Source organism: Natator depressus, chromosome 3, assembly GCF_965152275.1.
Source record: "Natator depressus isolate rNatDep1 chromosome 3, rNatDep2.hap1, whole genome shotgun sequence".
Lineage (NCBI taxonomy): Eukaryota > Metazoa > Chordata > Testudines > Cheloniidae > Natator > Natator depressus.
In genome coordinates this window covers 37,676,368-37,690,320 of record NC_134236.1, presented here as the reverse complement: position 1 = coordinate 37,690,320, position 13,953 = coordinate 37,676,368, and the positions used below count along the sequence as shown (strand labels likewise).

The following is a 13,953-nucleotide window of genomic DNA, read 5'->3' as shown; positions in this document are numbered from 1 at the left end:
GAAATTTGTTTTTGTTTCAATGCAGAACGAAATTGAGACCTTTAGAATTTTTTCTCAAGACCTATTCCAGAATAGCCAAAATCTCAGTGGCCAGGACACTTATTGGGATATGGGAGACAAGGTTCTAGTACCTGGTCTGCCTCATTTGGTTCCAGGACTTGAACCTGCGTTTCCCACCTTCCAGGTGAGTGCCCTGACCTAGCCATTGGGATATGGAGTCAGTTTCTCTCATCATCTTTTGTTGGAGCGGTTTCACTTCATATAAATAATTATTCACTGAGTCAGAGAAAGACACTGACTCTGTAGCCCAGCGACTAGTTTAGGGCACTTGCCTGGGACGTGGGAGACCCTGATCTGAATCAGGCAGTCCTGAGTCTCCTACCTAAGAATGCTCTGAACCACCAGGCTTTCGTCTATTCTATTCTAGGGTTGGTCTGTCTCTCCCAATTCGATGTGAAATTCCATCCTGGGCCTGAGAAACATTCTGGACAAACAGTTTTGTCAAAACAGACACATTTCCATATTTTGGTTTCAACAAATCAGCTTTTCAGATGAAAAATTCTGGACCAGCTCTACTCCATAGCATATCTGCCAGTGAGTGAAAAAGGGTGGGTTTTCTAACAAAGCAATTTCCATAAACAATACAGGGGTTTTGAAAGCATTTTACCTCTGATTGAATGGAAGGATTTTCTAAGTTTCCTTAAAGTACAGCTTACAACCGAACCAGAGGATTGTCAGAAAGAAAAGTGCAGCGAGGGTGTGTGGTGGGGAAGAGAAGGGCAATGTGAAAGCTTGAGAGTATGAAAAAATTAATTCTCCTCTTGTCTTATAGTGGTGGTTCCCAAACTGGGGTTTGTGAACCCCTGGGGTTCATGAAATGTTACAGGGAGTTCCCGGGAAAAAATTCCCACTGGCGGACAGAGCTGTCCTTAGGGACCCCAGTCAGCACAGGGCCAGCAGCCCGGAGTCCCTGGACTTCTGAGAGCTAAGCAGATCAAAGCAAGCATTCGCAAAGCAAAGCAAAGCAAAGCAATACTGGTTACCTTCATGTTGTTTCACATCTGATACTCCTTGATGAAACATAGGAGCCTTGTCTTATAACAGGCTTATTCAAAGTGATACAAGCTACGAAAGTGAGATCTTGGAAGAGTGTTGCCGTTTTCATAATGTAATAAAAATACTGTAATGATAAATAATAAATAATAATAAATAGTGTTTAATAAGCATGTCATAAAAACAAATTTTATATTTCCAAGATCACTGCTTTTATAATTTATACTCAGGTAAAGGAGAAAATCCCTGAAATATTCATTTTTAGGAGGCGGTTCGCGAGACTTGACATCCCATTCTCAAAAATTAAATTAGAAAGCAATAAACATAAGATGAAGACTTTTGCTAGGTACATTTGCTACTTCTATAGTATTTTAAATACTAACATTATTTCTCTTTTTTGAAAGTCATTTTCATGTTACTGCGAGTGCTGATCACGTGGCTAGGATCAGTTTTAGACATGACAGCAAACTATTTAAATTTGATCCTCCTGTCCCCCTACTTCCATAGTTTTTGTTTTAAATGTAATGGACCAAATTCTCAAGTTGGGTAAACTGACATGGCTCCACTGAAGGCAACGTAAATACATCAAATTAGTCCAACAGAGTATGTGGTCCGTATGTTAAAAATAACCAAAAACAACAAATGTAGTCAAATTTGCTTCATGATTTTCTCATAACGGCAATGAAATTGCTTTGCCATCATACTGACTTTGTTGATGAAATCGCACTTCCAGTGACTGGTGTATACATACTCTGCAGCTAAGTGTTTAAGTTAAGTAGCACATATTAAGAACAGACTGCAGTTTTTCATGTCCAAAACATAACCATTTTTGTAGCTAAAATTTGTGGTTTTAAATATTAAAGCCACCTATGAAAGTCCATCCAACTCCTGGTTTTTGACAACCAAAAACTTAAAACACATTTTACTCTTTGGAAAGCACTCTTTGTTAAAGCCAAGTGTATACGGGTTGGTAGCTCAGGCTCGGTTTCAGGCTGACGCAGTTTGAAATAGCTGAGATATTAAACTTTAGAAAAGTCATAATTTTTGAGAGTGGCATTCATTATGAAGGAGATACAGGCACCAGAGTAATACAAGCAAAAACCAATAACAACTAATTAGCTACAATTATTTCACTTCTACAGGTTCTGCTACGCAAACTTTGAGACAGCCATGCATGGAATTCAACTGTTCTCTTTTTCTGGCCACTTTGGCCTATACAATCAGTCACGTTTTCACAGTGTGATCCCATAGCAGCAGCAGTGTCTACACAAAAAAATCACGTTTGGATGTATTTCGATCCAGCTACTGAGTAAGGACAAGTAAAGGTTAGTAGTAGGCTGCCCCTCAACAGCAACACCAGCAGTCACTATAGCAACAGCAGGAATAATAGGAGGAAGTTGGTATTGATCTTTCTATCCCTTGCTAGCAGCATTCTTCAGCTTAGCCTTACACTATGTTGTTTACTGTACAATTGGCTACCATTAAAGAAGAAGTTCACATATCCCTGAGGTACAGAAGTTAGCTGGAAACAATAGTGCTGAGAAAGCAAGAGGGGCATAAAAAAAAAATCACTGAGTTCTGCTCTAAGCACCTAAATACAACAGACAGCAAAGCAAGCAGCACAAGTGCAATCTGAGGAGGTCAATAAGTGTAGTCTTATTTTATGTGCCCTCCATCTAGATTTCAAATTTCCTGTGCATTCTCCTTCCATCAATCTTAAGTATTTGTAACAGGCAAGTCACAGCAGTAGCTGACCTAGGTGCCAAAAATGGAAGAGGATTTGGCAAAGCATGGTCTGTGCTCAGTGGAAGCCCGTTACATCATGCAAGCACATTGTGGAATGGCACTGAGCCAAGAAAGACAGGAGACAGATTTCTTGCACCCATTGAAGAGACTTTCAAATTAACAATGGTGTAGCTACAGTGAGATTGGCACTCATATTAAAATACATAAAAGACAACCAACTTCTAAAAGAGATTTTGGGTCAGACAGAGAAATCATCATTTATAACAAAAATGCCACATAATGTTGCGTACAATTGCCAAATCACGGCACAATATGTTGTCAACATTCCTGTATGGTTCAGCTGCAAAATATTTTTCACGCGGCTCTCTGTGCTGGCAGTCTGAATGAAAGTAATAGATTGTAGCTGTCTGCATGACTTCATCCTTACCCTTAACACTTCTGGTTAGGATAAGCAAAGAAGGAAGAATGGTTTAAAATGTGGGAGTGAATTAGGAATGTTCTTCAGACCATTCCCCAGTATATTTATAATCATTAAGGAATGAGCCAGAAGAGTTAACAGAGTATGGTCCTAGCTAAGAACACTAGGCTGCTTATGTTGAAAAGAAAGAAGAAAAAAATACTTTTGCAAGCCCGCAGATCCCTTTAGCCTTAGGTACCACTGCCTTACTCCAATTTTTTTTAAACTGGTACAAGAATAACTTCATCGAAATCAATTACACTGGCATAACACTGTAGTAATACAGCGGTATACTCAGCCACATATATCAAGAAACAGTCGAGTTTACAATAATTAGATAGGAATCATCACCTCATTAGAGTGATTATAGAAATCACACTAGCACAACTTCAGGAAAATATACCACCAGTGTCCCAACAATGCAAAGACAATGAAAACGTCAATTTCGCTTTTAGTCAAGTTTATTTTATTTTTTTATGTATTAATTATATTTAAATGTTTACACCGAACAAAAAAGTATTGGACTTGGAAAACTAAACAATTATCAATACATTTCAAGCTTTTAAAAATGATGTCAAGGTAATGATTATATCATAATCCAAACAAATTATAACAGTATATGATATTTAAGTGCTCTGGGAACTCTGTTAATAACAAGTCTCCCATCATAACTCAAAGAAGCAAAAAGCCATGGGTCTGCTGAGGACCATTCCACTGCATATACACTGTCTTCATGTTCTTCATAGGTAGCTATTATGCTGTCCTGAAGGGGCTCTTTAGTCCTGGAATAAAAATAGTAAAGAGCAGTGACTGTACCTGATTTATAAGGCACTATAAATGTCACAAACAAAGATAGATATACAGGCCCTGATTTACTGTACAGCAGTGGGCTCTGTGGACACACCATTTTACTCATGCCAACCACTAATGCTTAGATTTTATAAAATATAGCATGATCATGTCAATATTAAAATGGCCATTAGTAGAGAGCGGTGATTGTCATTTTCACTACCTAAAATGTCAGTTGTTCACAGTTCTAGGAAGTTCTAGGTCATGAAAGAAACAACATATTGCCTACTCTAAGCACCTCCATGTTTTTTTAAAAAATGTAAGTATAGAGCATGACAAAAACGCAAATCATTATATAATTTTTTCCTGAGATTAACATATGGTTTAAGAGATGCCTCCCTCAAATACACCTCCCCCAGATTTTTATCCTTTTATTTGTTTCCTAAGTGAATTTTGGATCTGTCAAAACTAGCTTTATGGCTGAATGCATAATGTAACCAATTATGAGACAGAGCTCAATCTGACCCCGAGTGTCTTTTGATGCAGTGGGCCTGATCCTGCAGTCCTTAGTCAGGCAAAGTTCTCATGGGAGTGCTGCAGAACTGGGCCCATAATCTCAAGAGCAGTGGAAAACAGAGGAAGGGAAGGGTTCAAACTACACCATATTAACCTTTCCTCTTCTCCTGTCCATTTCACAGAAGTATATAAATTAGGGCTGTCAAGCAATTAAAAAAATTATTTGCGATACTGTTAAACAACAATAGAATACCATTTGTTTTAAATATTTTTGGATGTTTACTACATTTTCAAATATATTAATTTCAATTACAACACAGAATACAAAGTGTAGTCTTCACTTTATATTTATTTTTGATTACAAATATTTGCACTGTAAAAAAAATGTATTTTTCAATTCACCTCATATAAGTACTGCAGTGCAATCTCTTTATCATGAAAGTTGAACTTACAAATGTAGAATTTTGTACCAAAAAACTGCATTCAAAAATAAAACAATGTAAAACTTTAGAGCCTACAAGTCCACTCAGTCCTACTTCTTGGTCAGCCAATCATTCAGATACACAAGGCTGGTTACTATTTGCAGGAGATAATGCTGCTTGTTTCTTGTTCACAATGTCACCTGAAAGTGAGAACAGGTGTTCGCATGGCACTGTTGTAGCTGGCGTTGCAAGATATTTACATGCCAGATGGGCTAAAGATTCATATGTCCCTTCATGTTACAACCACCATTGTGACAGATTTTCATTACCAATCTGCTTGGGGCGTCAGTCGATCAAGCTGATGCTGCAGGATCTTTGGGGAGGAGGTACAGAACACATCAAGTGTCTAAGTTTTAAAGCTTTATTGATAAAATAATAACATAACAGCAGAGAGTGCTGGGAACACTCCCACGTCACTCAGGGGAAGAAAGAAAGCATTAATGCCCCAAGCATTACCCACTTTCATACTCACACATGCACTACCCAACACTGGCCAGGCCTGGGTGTAACGTCAGAAGAAGGGGGGGGTGGGTGTGGAAAGGGTGGATGGGAATGGTGTCCTAGGCCCAGGTCATCCAAGGATCTGCTGTTGATCTCCGAGCTGCTCCAGCTCTCAGGAGGGTTTTGAGTCCTGGGCTCCTTTGGGGGGCGAGGGGGGGAATTTCACTCAGGGACCTCTGCTTCTGGTGCTCTTTGTGCCAATCCAAACCAGCTTGCTGTGGCCTCCTCGGTTTCCCAAAACATCCCAGCTCCAGAGACTTTGTTGTCCCTTTTATTGGCCTTTGCTGTTGCCATCTCATTTGTTCTCACTATTCTCGCTGATATCTCTGTAGCTCTGCTCAACTTAGTTCTCCTCTTGTCATGGCTGGGCAGCTGCTGATTTCTCGTCGAGCCCATGACCTTGGGCCAAGGCCAGCATCTTATCTTCACACGGAGCTAGCTGAATTGTTGAGTTAACCCGTTCTCTGCTCTTCTTCTTTCTCCTCCCCCTGGCCTCTTGTATTCTGCAAAGGAAACTTCCACTCACACACCTTTGACCCTCCCCAAAATGCTTTGCAACGCTTGCAACAGTGTTAGCCACATACAATGCGGATCTGCCTTCCGCAAAGACTCCCTCAGGGAAGGGGCCTTTGGGGTGTGACACTACTCCAGAGGAAATGCTTCCATACTGATGATGGGTTCTGCTTGATAATGATCGAAAGCAGTGCGGACTGACGCATGTCCATTTTCATCATCTGAGTCAGAATCCACCAGCAGAAGGTTCATTTTCTTTTTTGGTAGTTTGGGTTCTGTAGTTTCCACATCAGAGTGTTGCTCTTTTCAGACTTCTAAAAGCATGCTCCACACCTTGTTCCTCTCAGTTTTGGACTGCACTTCAGATTCTTAAACCTTGGGTCGAGTGCTATCGGTACCTTCTTTGCGTTTTGTCAAATCTGCTGTGAAAGTGTTCCTAAAACGAACATGTGTGGGGTCATCATCCGAGACTGCTGTAACATGAAACATATGCAGAATGTGGGTAAAACAGAGCAGGAGACATACAATTCTCCCCCCAAGGAATACAGTCTCAAATTTAATTGATGTATTTTTTTTTTAATGAGCATCATCAGCATGGAAGCATGTCCTCTGGAACGATGGCCGAAGCACGAAGGGGCATACGAATGTTTAGCATATCCGGCATGTAAATACCTTGTAATGCCGGCTGCAAAAGTGCCATGCAAATGCCTGTTCTCACTTTCAGGTGACATTGTAAATAAGAAGCAGGCAGCAGTATCTCCTGTCAATGTAAACAAATTTGTTTGTCTTAGTGATTGGCAGAATAAGAAGTAGGACTGAGTGCATATATTTGTAATAAAAAATAATAATACAAAGTGAGCACTGTGCACTTTGTATTCTGTGTTGTAATTGAAATCAATATTGAAAATGTAGAAAAACATCCAAAAATATTTAATAAATTTCAATTGGTATTCTATTGTTATAACTGCGATTAATCACAATTAATTTTTTTGAGTTAATCGCGTCAGTTAACTGTGATTAATTGACAGCCCTAATATAAATATTAGCTCCAATAGAGAAACTTTCTTGTTTTGTTACCTTATATATCACCTAACACCTTTGAGCACATGATAATTGAGTGTTAAGACAGATATGGTCTTTTATACTACAAATGTTTAAAGAATGATGTGCATCGATTTTTAATTTCCAAAGTACACAGTATGGATTGATATTATGATACTAGCAATGCACTCTCCTTTTCTTCCAATCCCTTTTTCTATCAGATGCCACTTCAGTACATTATTCTGTGCGGTGGTGGGTATTGAGTTTTCAGCGCATAACGTCAGATTTCTCTCCTGTCTGATGGAAATCAGTGAAGCTTTCAGAAGCATCCCCCTACCTCAGAAACAGACTTGTATTACAGCTGCCATCGTCCTACCAGAAGCATATGACAGAGAACCCTGTGAATGGGACTCAATCACATTACAGCTATGATAGAAATGAAGTGTTGTTGGCTGTCTCTGTCCTTTTCCACTCGTCTCCCAGAGTTCAAAGCATGAATCTCTACAAGAACAACAAGTGTAAAAACAAATCTGGTATTGAATTTGGTAATGAATTTGTATGGCTTGCAGGGCTGCATGTAGTATTAGTGCTGGCGCCTAACCAGCCCAACCAGGTGTGAATTTAATATCACAATTAAGTTTAAATTCAATTCAATAACTAATGAAACTCTCTAATAACTGCAGTGTGATTCCTGATGTTCAGTTTCAAGGACCATCATCTTTTACTTATACTATTTTAGGGAAACCACCATAAATGTCACAGAAGAGACGACATACAGCTTATAGATTAACTGTGAAGAGTAGGATGTATGCTGGAGAGCTCCTGAAAGTGTACTTTGATACACTCCATCTAATAACTGATCTACTCAGCCCACAATGCACATTTCATCTCCTCTATAGTGTTTTCCTGACTACTTCTTAACTGACACAGCTGGTTAAAAAAAAGTTGGTCATGTCCCCAGATAGCAATGTGCCTCATGCAATGCTCACCCACTTATCCAAAACTCCATTATTCTGAAGGTTTCAGATGTCTCTTTGGATAAGCAGGGGAGCAATGCATGGTGCATATTGCTGTCAAGGGACATGACCGACTTTCAGTTAACCAAGAGGCTCACTCAGTTAACAAGAGGCTGGATAAATAGGGATGGATAAACTGCTAGTTTACACTATTTTCTGTATGTAAGATGTGACTTTGGTGTATCAATTCCGATAATATATTTTGTACAGTTTAATGTAAAAAAGAGGGATTATATGGTGAGGAAAGAATCTTGAATTAGCAGATGAACTACTGTTCTGAATTTCAGTTCTACTCTGCTATTTTGAACCCTCATTTATTGTTCCTTCTTTGATGAATTTCCCATTGAGAATTAAAAGTTACCTAGTAGTATCCCTTAAGGAGAGCATATTATTAAAAATAATTCAGACCACATGAGCTCAGGACTAGACATGGTAGCATTTTACAGTTTCTTCCTCCATAATGACAGGTTTCAGAGTAGCAGCCGTGTTAGTCTGTATCTGCAAAAAGAAAAGGAGTACTTGTGGCACCTTAGAGACTAACAAATTTTTCTGAGCATAAGCTTTTGTGAGCTACAGCTCACTTCATCGGATATAGGCCTGGCCTAGGGACATCGCTATTAAGGAGCTGAAGGAGGCATAACCTATGGATCTCCTACATAAAAGACTAGATACTATACAAGATACTAAGGCAAACATTGAACACAGGATGAAAATTACTGCAGGAACAGCACAAAAGGTCCAGTAGAAACTTACTTCCACTTCTAACCTTGGAGATATTGTACATGCTCTGATGAAAGAAAGTAAGAAATTATCCTTTAAATTGTGCTACCTGGATAATTTTCCCAATGGGGATGCACCAGTATAGACAGTAGCAGATTAAGGACCAATATATCTGAAATGTGAGGATGCCAAGGAAGAAGAAATCAGAACAAAAGAAGTTTGCTTTTCACACTAGAAATCTCTTGCAGACCAATCATTTTATCCCTTGCTCAGAGACATCCAAATAAAATGTTTGCTGGGTATACTGTGTCTTGTATTATTTTGGTAACCCAAGAATCCCAGAGGATATGCAGTTTGATACTATGTAAAGCTAGGCTGCTTACAGAGCTTCAGTTTCAGAATCCTAAAACATAGATTTTACCCGATCAAGTTGAAAATCAGTTTTATGCAGACTGAGAATCAGCTGAGACCACCATATATCAAATACTCTTTGGGTCACCTAGTAAGATTTAGGCTGGGCTGGTTGGACAAAATTTACTTCAGTCAAGGAAACTGATGTTTTCATACAGTAAGCAAAGTGAGTGGTCAAGTGGTTCATCAAGAAAACAATTGATAAAATCAAGATTTAGATACAAACTTCTATTTATCTAAGAGTATGTCCACATGTACAGTGCTGCAGAGGCACAGCTGTACCAATACAGCTGCGCCACTGCAGCACGGATGGTGAAGATGCTCTATGTCGATGGGAAAGAGCTCTCCCGTTGGCATAAAAAACCCATCTCTGCAAGATGCATAAGCTATGTCAGTGGGAGAAGCTCTCCTGCCGTCAGTGCTGTGCACACAAACACTTATGTCGGTGTAACTTATATCGCTCAGGGGGGTGGAATATTCACACCCCTGAGTGATGTAAATTTTGCAGACAAGGCTGTAGTGTAGACATACACTAAATCTGCTCTTTAACTGTTTATATTAGAGTGTATTTAACAATGTTGCTATATTTCATTATCTATTATAGCTTTATTATTCCCTGACATAGCAATAAACAGCATCAGCTTGAGTCTGCAATTGCTGATTAACTCTTATTAGAATGGGAGTACTTGTGGCACCTTAGAGACTAACAAATTTATTTAAGCATAAGCTTTCGTGAGCTACAGCTCACTTCATGAGAATGTTTAACTGCTTTGTTCAAAAGGTTTTTATGATTAAAAGGAATATTACCAGTGATACGGTTCATCTAGTACACCAGAGGTTTAGATCCCTGGCCTGCTGCTTTCTTGGAGGAGTAGTTTGGCTGGATTATATTCTGGGTTTGTGTGTTTAAGAAACACACAGGCCATTATTTCTTCCTTGTAATAAATTTTCCTCAAAAAGTTGCTTTAGTGTCAACTTTTTTAATACCATTTTAAGAGCTTCTTCTGAGCAGACACATCTACTTGCCTATCTGTTTATCTAGGTTCTTTTACTGCATCCATCACAATATGGATCTATCTATATCTCCTACACAGTTTTGAGATCGGTGTCAGAGAGCTGGAACAGGGCTTTTTCTCTTTTTGTTATCCTATTTGTATAGCATGACCACCACTAGCTTCTCCCATAAAAGGAGGGAAACTTTCATTTGACTAAATAAGTTTGAGGTTAACTGTGTTACAATCTTGTGTGACAAAGTTCCTGCTCTACCTTGGTGGGTCTTGCACTTATTGGTGGATTTGCTCACCTTGGAGCTTCACGGCAGCCCTCAACTTGGCCGTTTTTTCTGAATTCACAGTCCAGGTCGACTCCTCCTGTGTCTGACCAGGAGTTGGGAGGATTTGGGGGGAACCCGAGCCCACCCTCTACTCCGGGTTCCAGCCCAGGGCCCTGTGGAATACAGCTGTCTAGAGTGCCTCCTCGAACAGCTGTGCGACAGCTACAACTCCCTGGGCTACTTCCCCATGGCCTCCTCCCAACACCTTCTTTATCCTCACCATAGGACCTTCCTCCTGGTGTCTGATAATGCTTGTACACCTCAGTCCTCCAACAGTCGCGTTCTGACTCTCATCTCCTAGTGCCTCTTGCTCCCAGATCCTCACACGCACACCACAAACTGAAGTGAGCTTTTTAAAACCCAGGTGCCTTGATTAGCCTGCCTTAATTGATTCTAGCAGCTTCTTGATTGGCTGCAGGTGTTCTAATCAGCCTGTCTTAATTGTCTCCAGAAGGTTCCTGATTGTTCTGGAACCTTCCCTGTTACCTTACCCAGGGAAAAGGGACCTACTTAGCCTGGGGTTAATATATCTACCTTCTATTACTCTCCTATAGCCATCTGGCCCGACCCTGTCACACTTGTAAGAGAAGCCCGTTTAGCTTTTGGATAATTGTTTTCATGTAGCATGCCGTTACTTCAAATTACTGCTCATGCTAACAATCACTTAGGTTTGCAGTGCTTGCGATTCCATATTATCATCAAAAACTTCAATAAAAAGAAGTTTAAAAAAAGAGAGACATCAGAAATCATTAATTCTCCATCAGAACTAAAGTTAAATCTTGTTCAACCTAAAAATTGTTTAGAAATAAACCTAACCCAGTAGAGCGGCAACAATATACAGCAGGGGTGCCCAAAGTGCGGCCTGAGGGCCAAGCACACCCCACAGAGTTCTAAAATGCACCCCGCAGATACCCTCTTCCTGTAACTGCAGGGTAGAGCTGATCAGCTGCTGGATTTTATTGCTGATAAACTCAACCAACATGGTATTTTTGTTGCTCTGCTAAGGAAGATACAAGTCCTAGAAAATATTATGGCTGTGTGAATTTATCCGATTTTAAAAAATTCCATCCAAATTTATATGCAAATTAGGAACAGCCTTCAGTTTCCTGTAGATTTCCAATTTGGCCCTCATCATAGCCAATTTTGACAGCCTCAAAAATACAACATATCAGCTGAATAATACTCCTAGTAGAGCTTATTTTTGTAGAGCTTATTTTTATATTACTTGTATGGGAAAGGATCAATGATTTTTAACCATTCATGCAATTGAAAGACCGGTCATTTTCTCACATTAATAAAACCTCAATTTCTCCAACAGAAACATCTTTAAAACACACAAAATCTGTATTTTAAAATAGATTGTCATTGCTGGTTAAATATGATATGTTTACTAACTTGAGTGAAGAAACTAATAGGAAATAATTATACATTTGTTAAAGACAAAATAATGTAAGAATGGGAAATTGCTGTTTTATTGGATTTGACCTAGTTTCTCAGACACCCTACCAACAAAGCCCCAACTACAGATTCTCCCACAAAGAATTCACATAAGCAGCTTTAAGTAAGTCACTTTGTTGGGTGATGCTACACTGTAATCTTACGATTTCTAGATTTCTCTTACTGAGATACAAAACCCACAATCTTTTCTAAAACAGTCAAGATTAACACTATGTTAGCTGGGGGAAAATACCTAAAACCTGCTTAAGTAAGATCATTTGGTAGAAGTGTTTGAGATCAATATTGAAATATATAAGTTTGCGGAGTTTAAACAAAATAGATACATTACTAATAAAATGACGTAATTCAGATATTGCATAATATTTTTCCTAAATTTTAGAAATTAAAAGTAATCTGCAAGGGTGTGTTTGCGGGTGAGGTTTAGCTCTAGGACTGAAGAGAAAATTACTTACCTTACAGTAATTGGAGGTTCCTCGAGACGCATTGTCCCGATCTGTATTCCACTAGGGAGTACACATGCGCTTCATGAGCCTTGAGTAGGAGAAGTTTGAAAGCAGTGTCCATTGGTCTGAAAATGTGCCCTGGCTTACCTCGTGCCTCTGATTGAAAAGAAAAAGGCAGGATGGAACAACTGCCTCTCCAGTTCCTGCTACACCTCGAATCCAAGAAGATCTGAAGATCTGAGGGAAGGTGGATGGGTAGCAGAATACAGATAGAGACCGCACAATTCAAAGAACCACAGTTACAATAAGATAAGTAACTTTCTCTTCCCCTTCGAGTGCTTGTCCCTGTGTGTATTCCACTGTAGGTGACTGACAAGTAGTACTCAAATAGGAGGATGGTGCAAGGTCATAGATGGTAGAGTCAAATGAAGGACTGCTGTTCCAAAAGATATATCAGTAAAGGAGTCCTGTACTAAGGCACAGTGCCTAGCAAACATGTAGACTGAGCGCCACGTAGCTGCCTTACAGATATCAAGTAGAGGCACCTTTTGAAGCGACACCATAGATATTGTTTCCCCTCTTGTGGAATGAGCTCTTACCCTACAAGGAGGGAAAAGACTAGACAGCTGATAGCAGAGCAAAATACAGTCTGAGATCCACTTCGAGATTTTTTTGAGCAGATATAGCCTGACCCCTGGCCCTTTCTGCTATGGCAGTGGCTCTCAACTCGCAGCCCGCTTGCGGCCCAATCAGCATACAGCTGTGGCCCATGCGACATCCTCAGGGCCATACAGGTAGTATATATATTATGTGGATGTGGCCCACATAACACAGAGAGCTGCATATGTGGCCCACAATGGTAAATAGATTGAGAACCACTGCACTATAGCAACAAAGAGTCTAGGGGATTTCTTGATGGTTTTTGTTCTCTGCAGGTAAAAGGTGAAGGCTCACGTAATGTCGAGGGGATGGAACCTCCTTTCTTCTGAGGATGCGTGAGGTTTTGGGAAGAACATGGATAAGTGGACAGAATGGCTATGAAAAATGCAACTTTCATGGATAGGCGAGACACAGCAAGAAGCCAATGGTTCAAAAGGAGGCTTAGTGAGTATTGAGAAAACAAGGTTCAAGTCCTACTGAAGAGTAGGTTTTTTTATAGGTGGAAAAGATCCAATTAGGCCTTTCCAGAATCTGCTACTCAGAGGGCATGCAAAGATCAAGTAGCCCTGTGAAGGCCAATGGTATGTACTGATCGCTGACAAGAGAACCCATAAGGAACTGACAAACCGGCTGTCTTCAAGGAAAGAAATCCCAAACGAAAGGAACATCTCTGGCTTCTGTAGAAATGTGTCTGATGTGCCCAGACAGAGAAACACTTCCACTTGTCTACGTAACATTTATTAGTGGAACCCTTCCTACCATTAGAAAGAATGTTTTGTGCATGAATCCTGTAAGGACAATGCCTATCCAAAAA

General features: G+C 39.8%; 1 protein-coding gene across 4 annotated transcripts in view; it reads right to left on the bottom strand.

Moving 5' to 3' along the window:
- Nucleotides 1-3,848: 3,848 nt before the first annotated feature.
- Nucleotides 3,849-13,953, bottom strand: part of EIPR1 (EARP complex and GARP complex interacting protein 1) — a 151,112-nt gene continuing 141,007 nt past the window's right edge. For 3 of the 4 annotated variants that reach the window (XM_074947710.1, XM_074947713.1, XM_074947712.1), the window contains one exon: nucleotides 3,849-4,038. In XM_074947710.1, the coding sequence (XP_074803811.1) occupies nucleotides 3,864-4,038 (175 nt within the window). In that variant the 3' untranslated portion in view covers nucleotides 3,849-3,863. Of the gene's footprint in view, nucleotides 4,039-7,321; nucleotides 7,600-13,953 lie in introns of those variants that run through there. The other variant, XM_074947711.1, reaches the window with a different exon arrangement.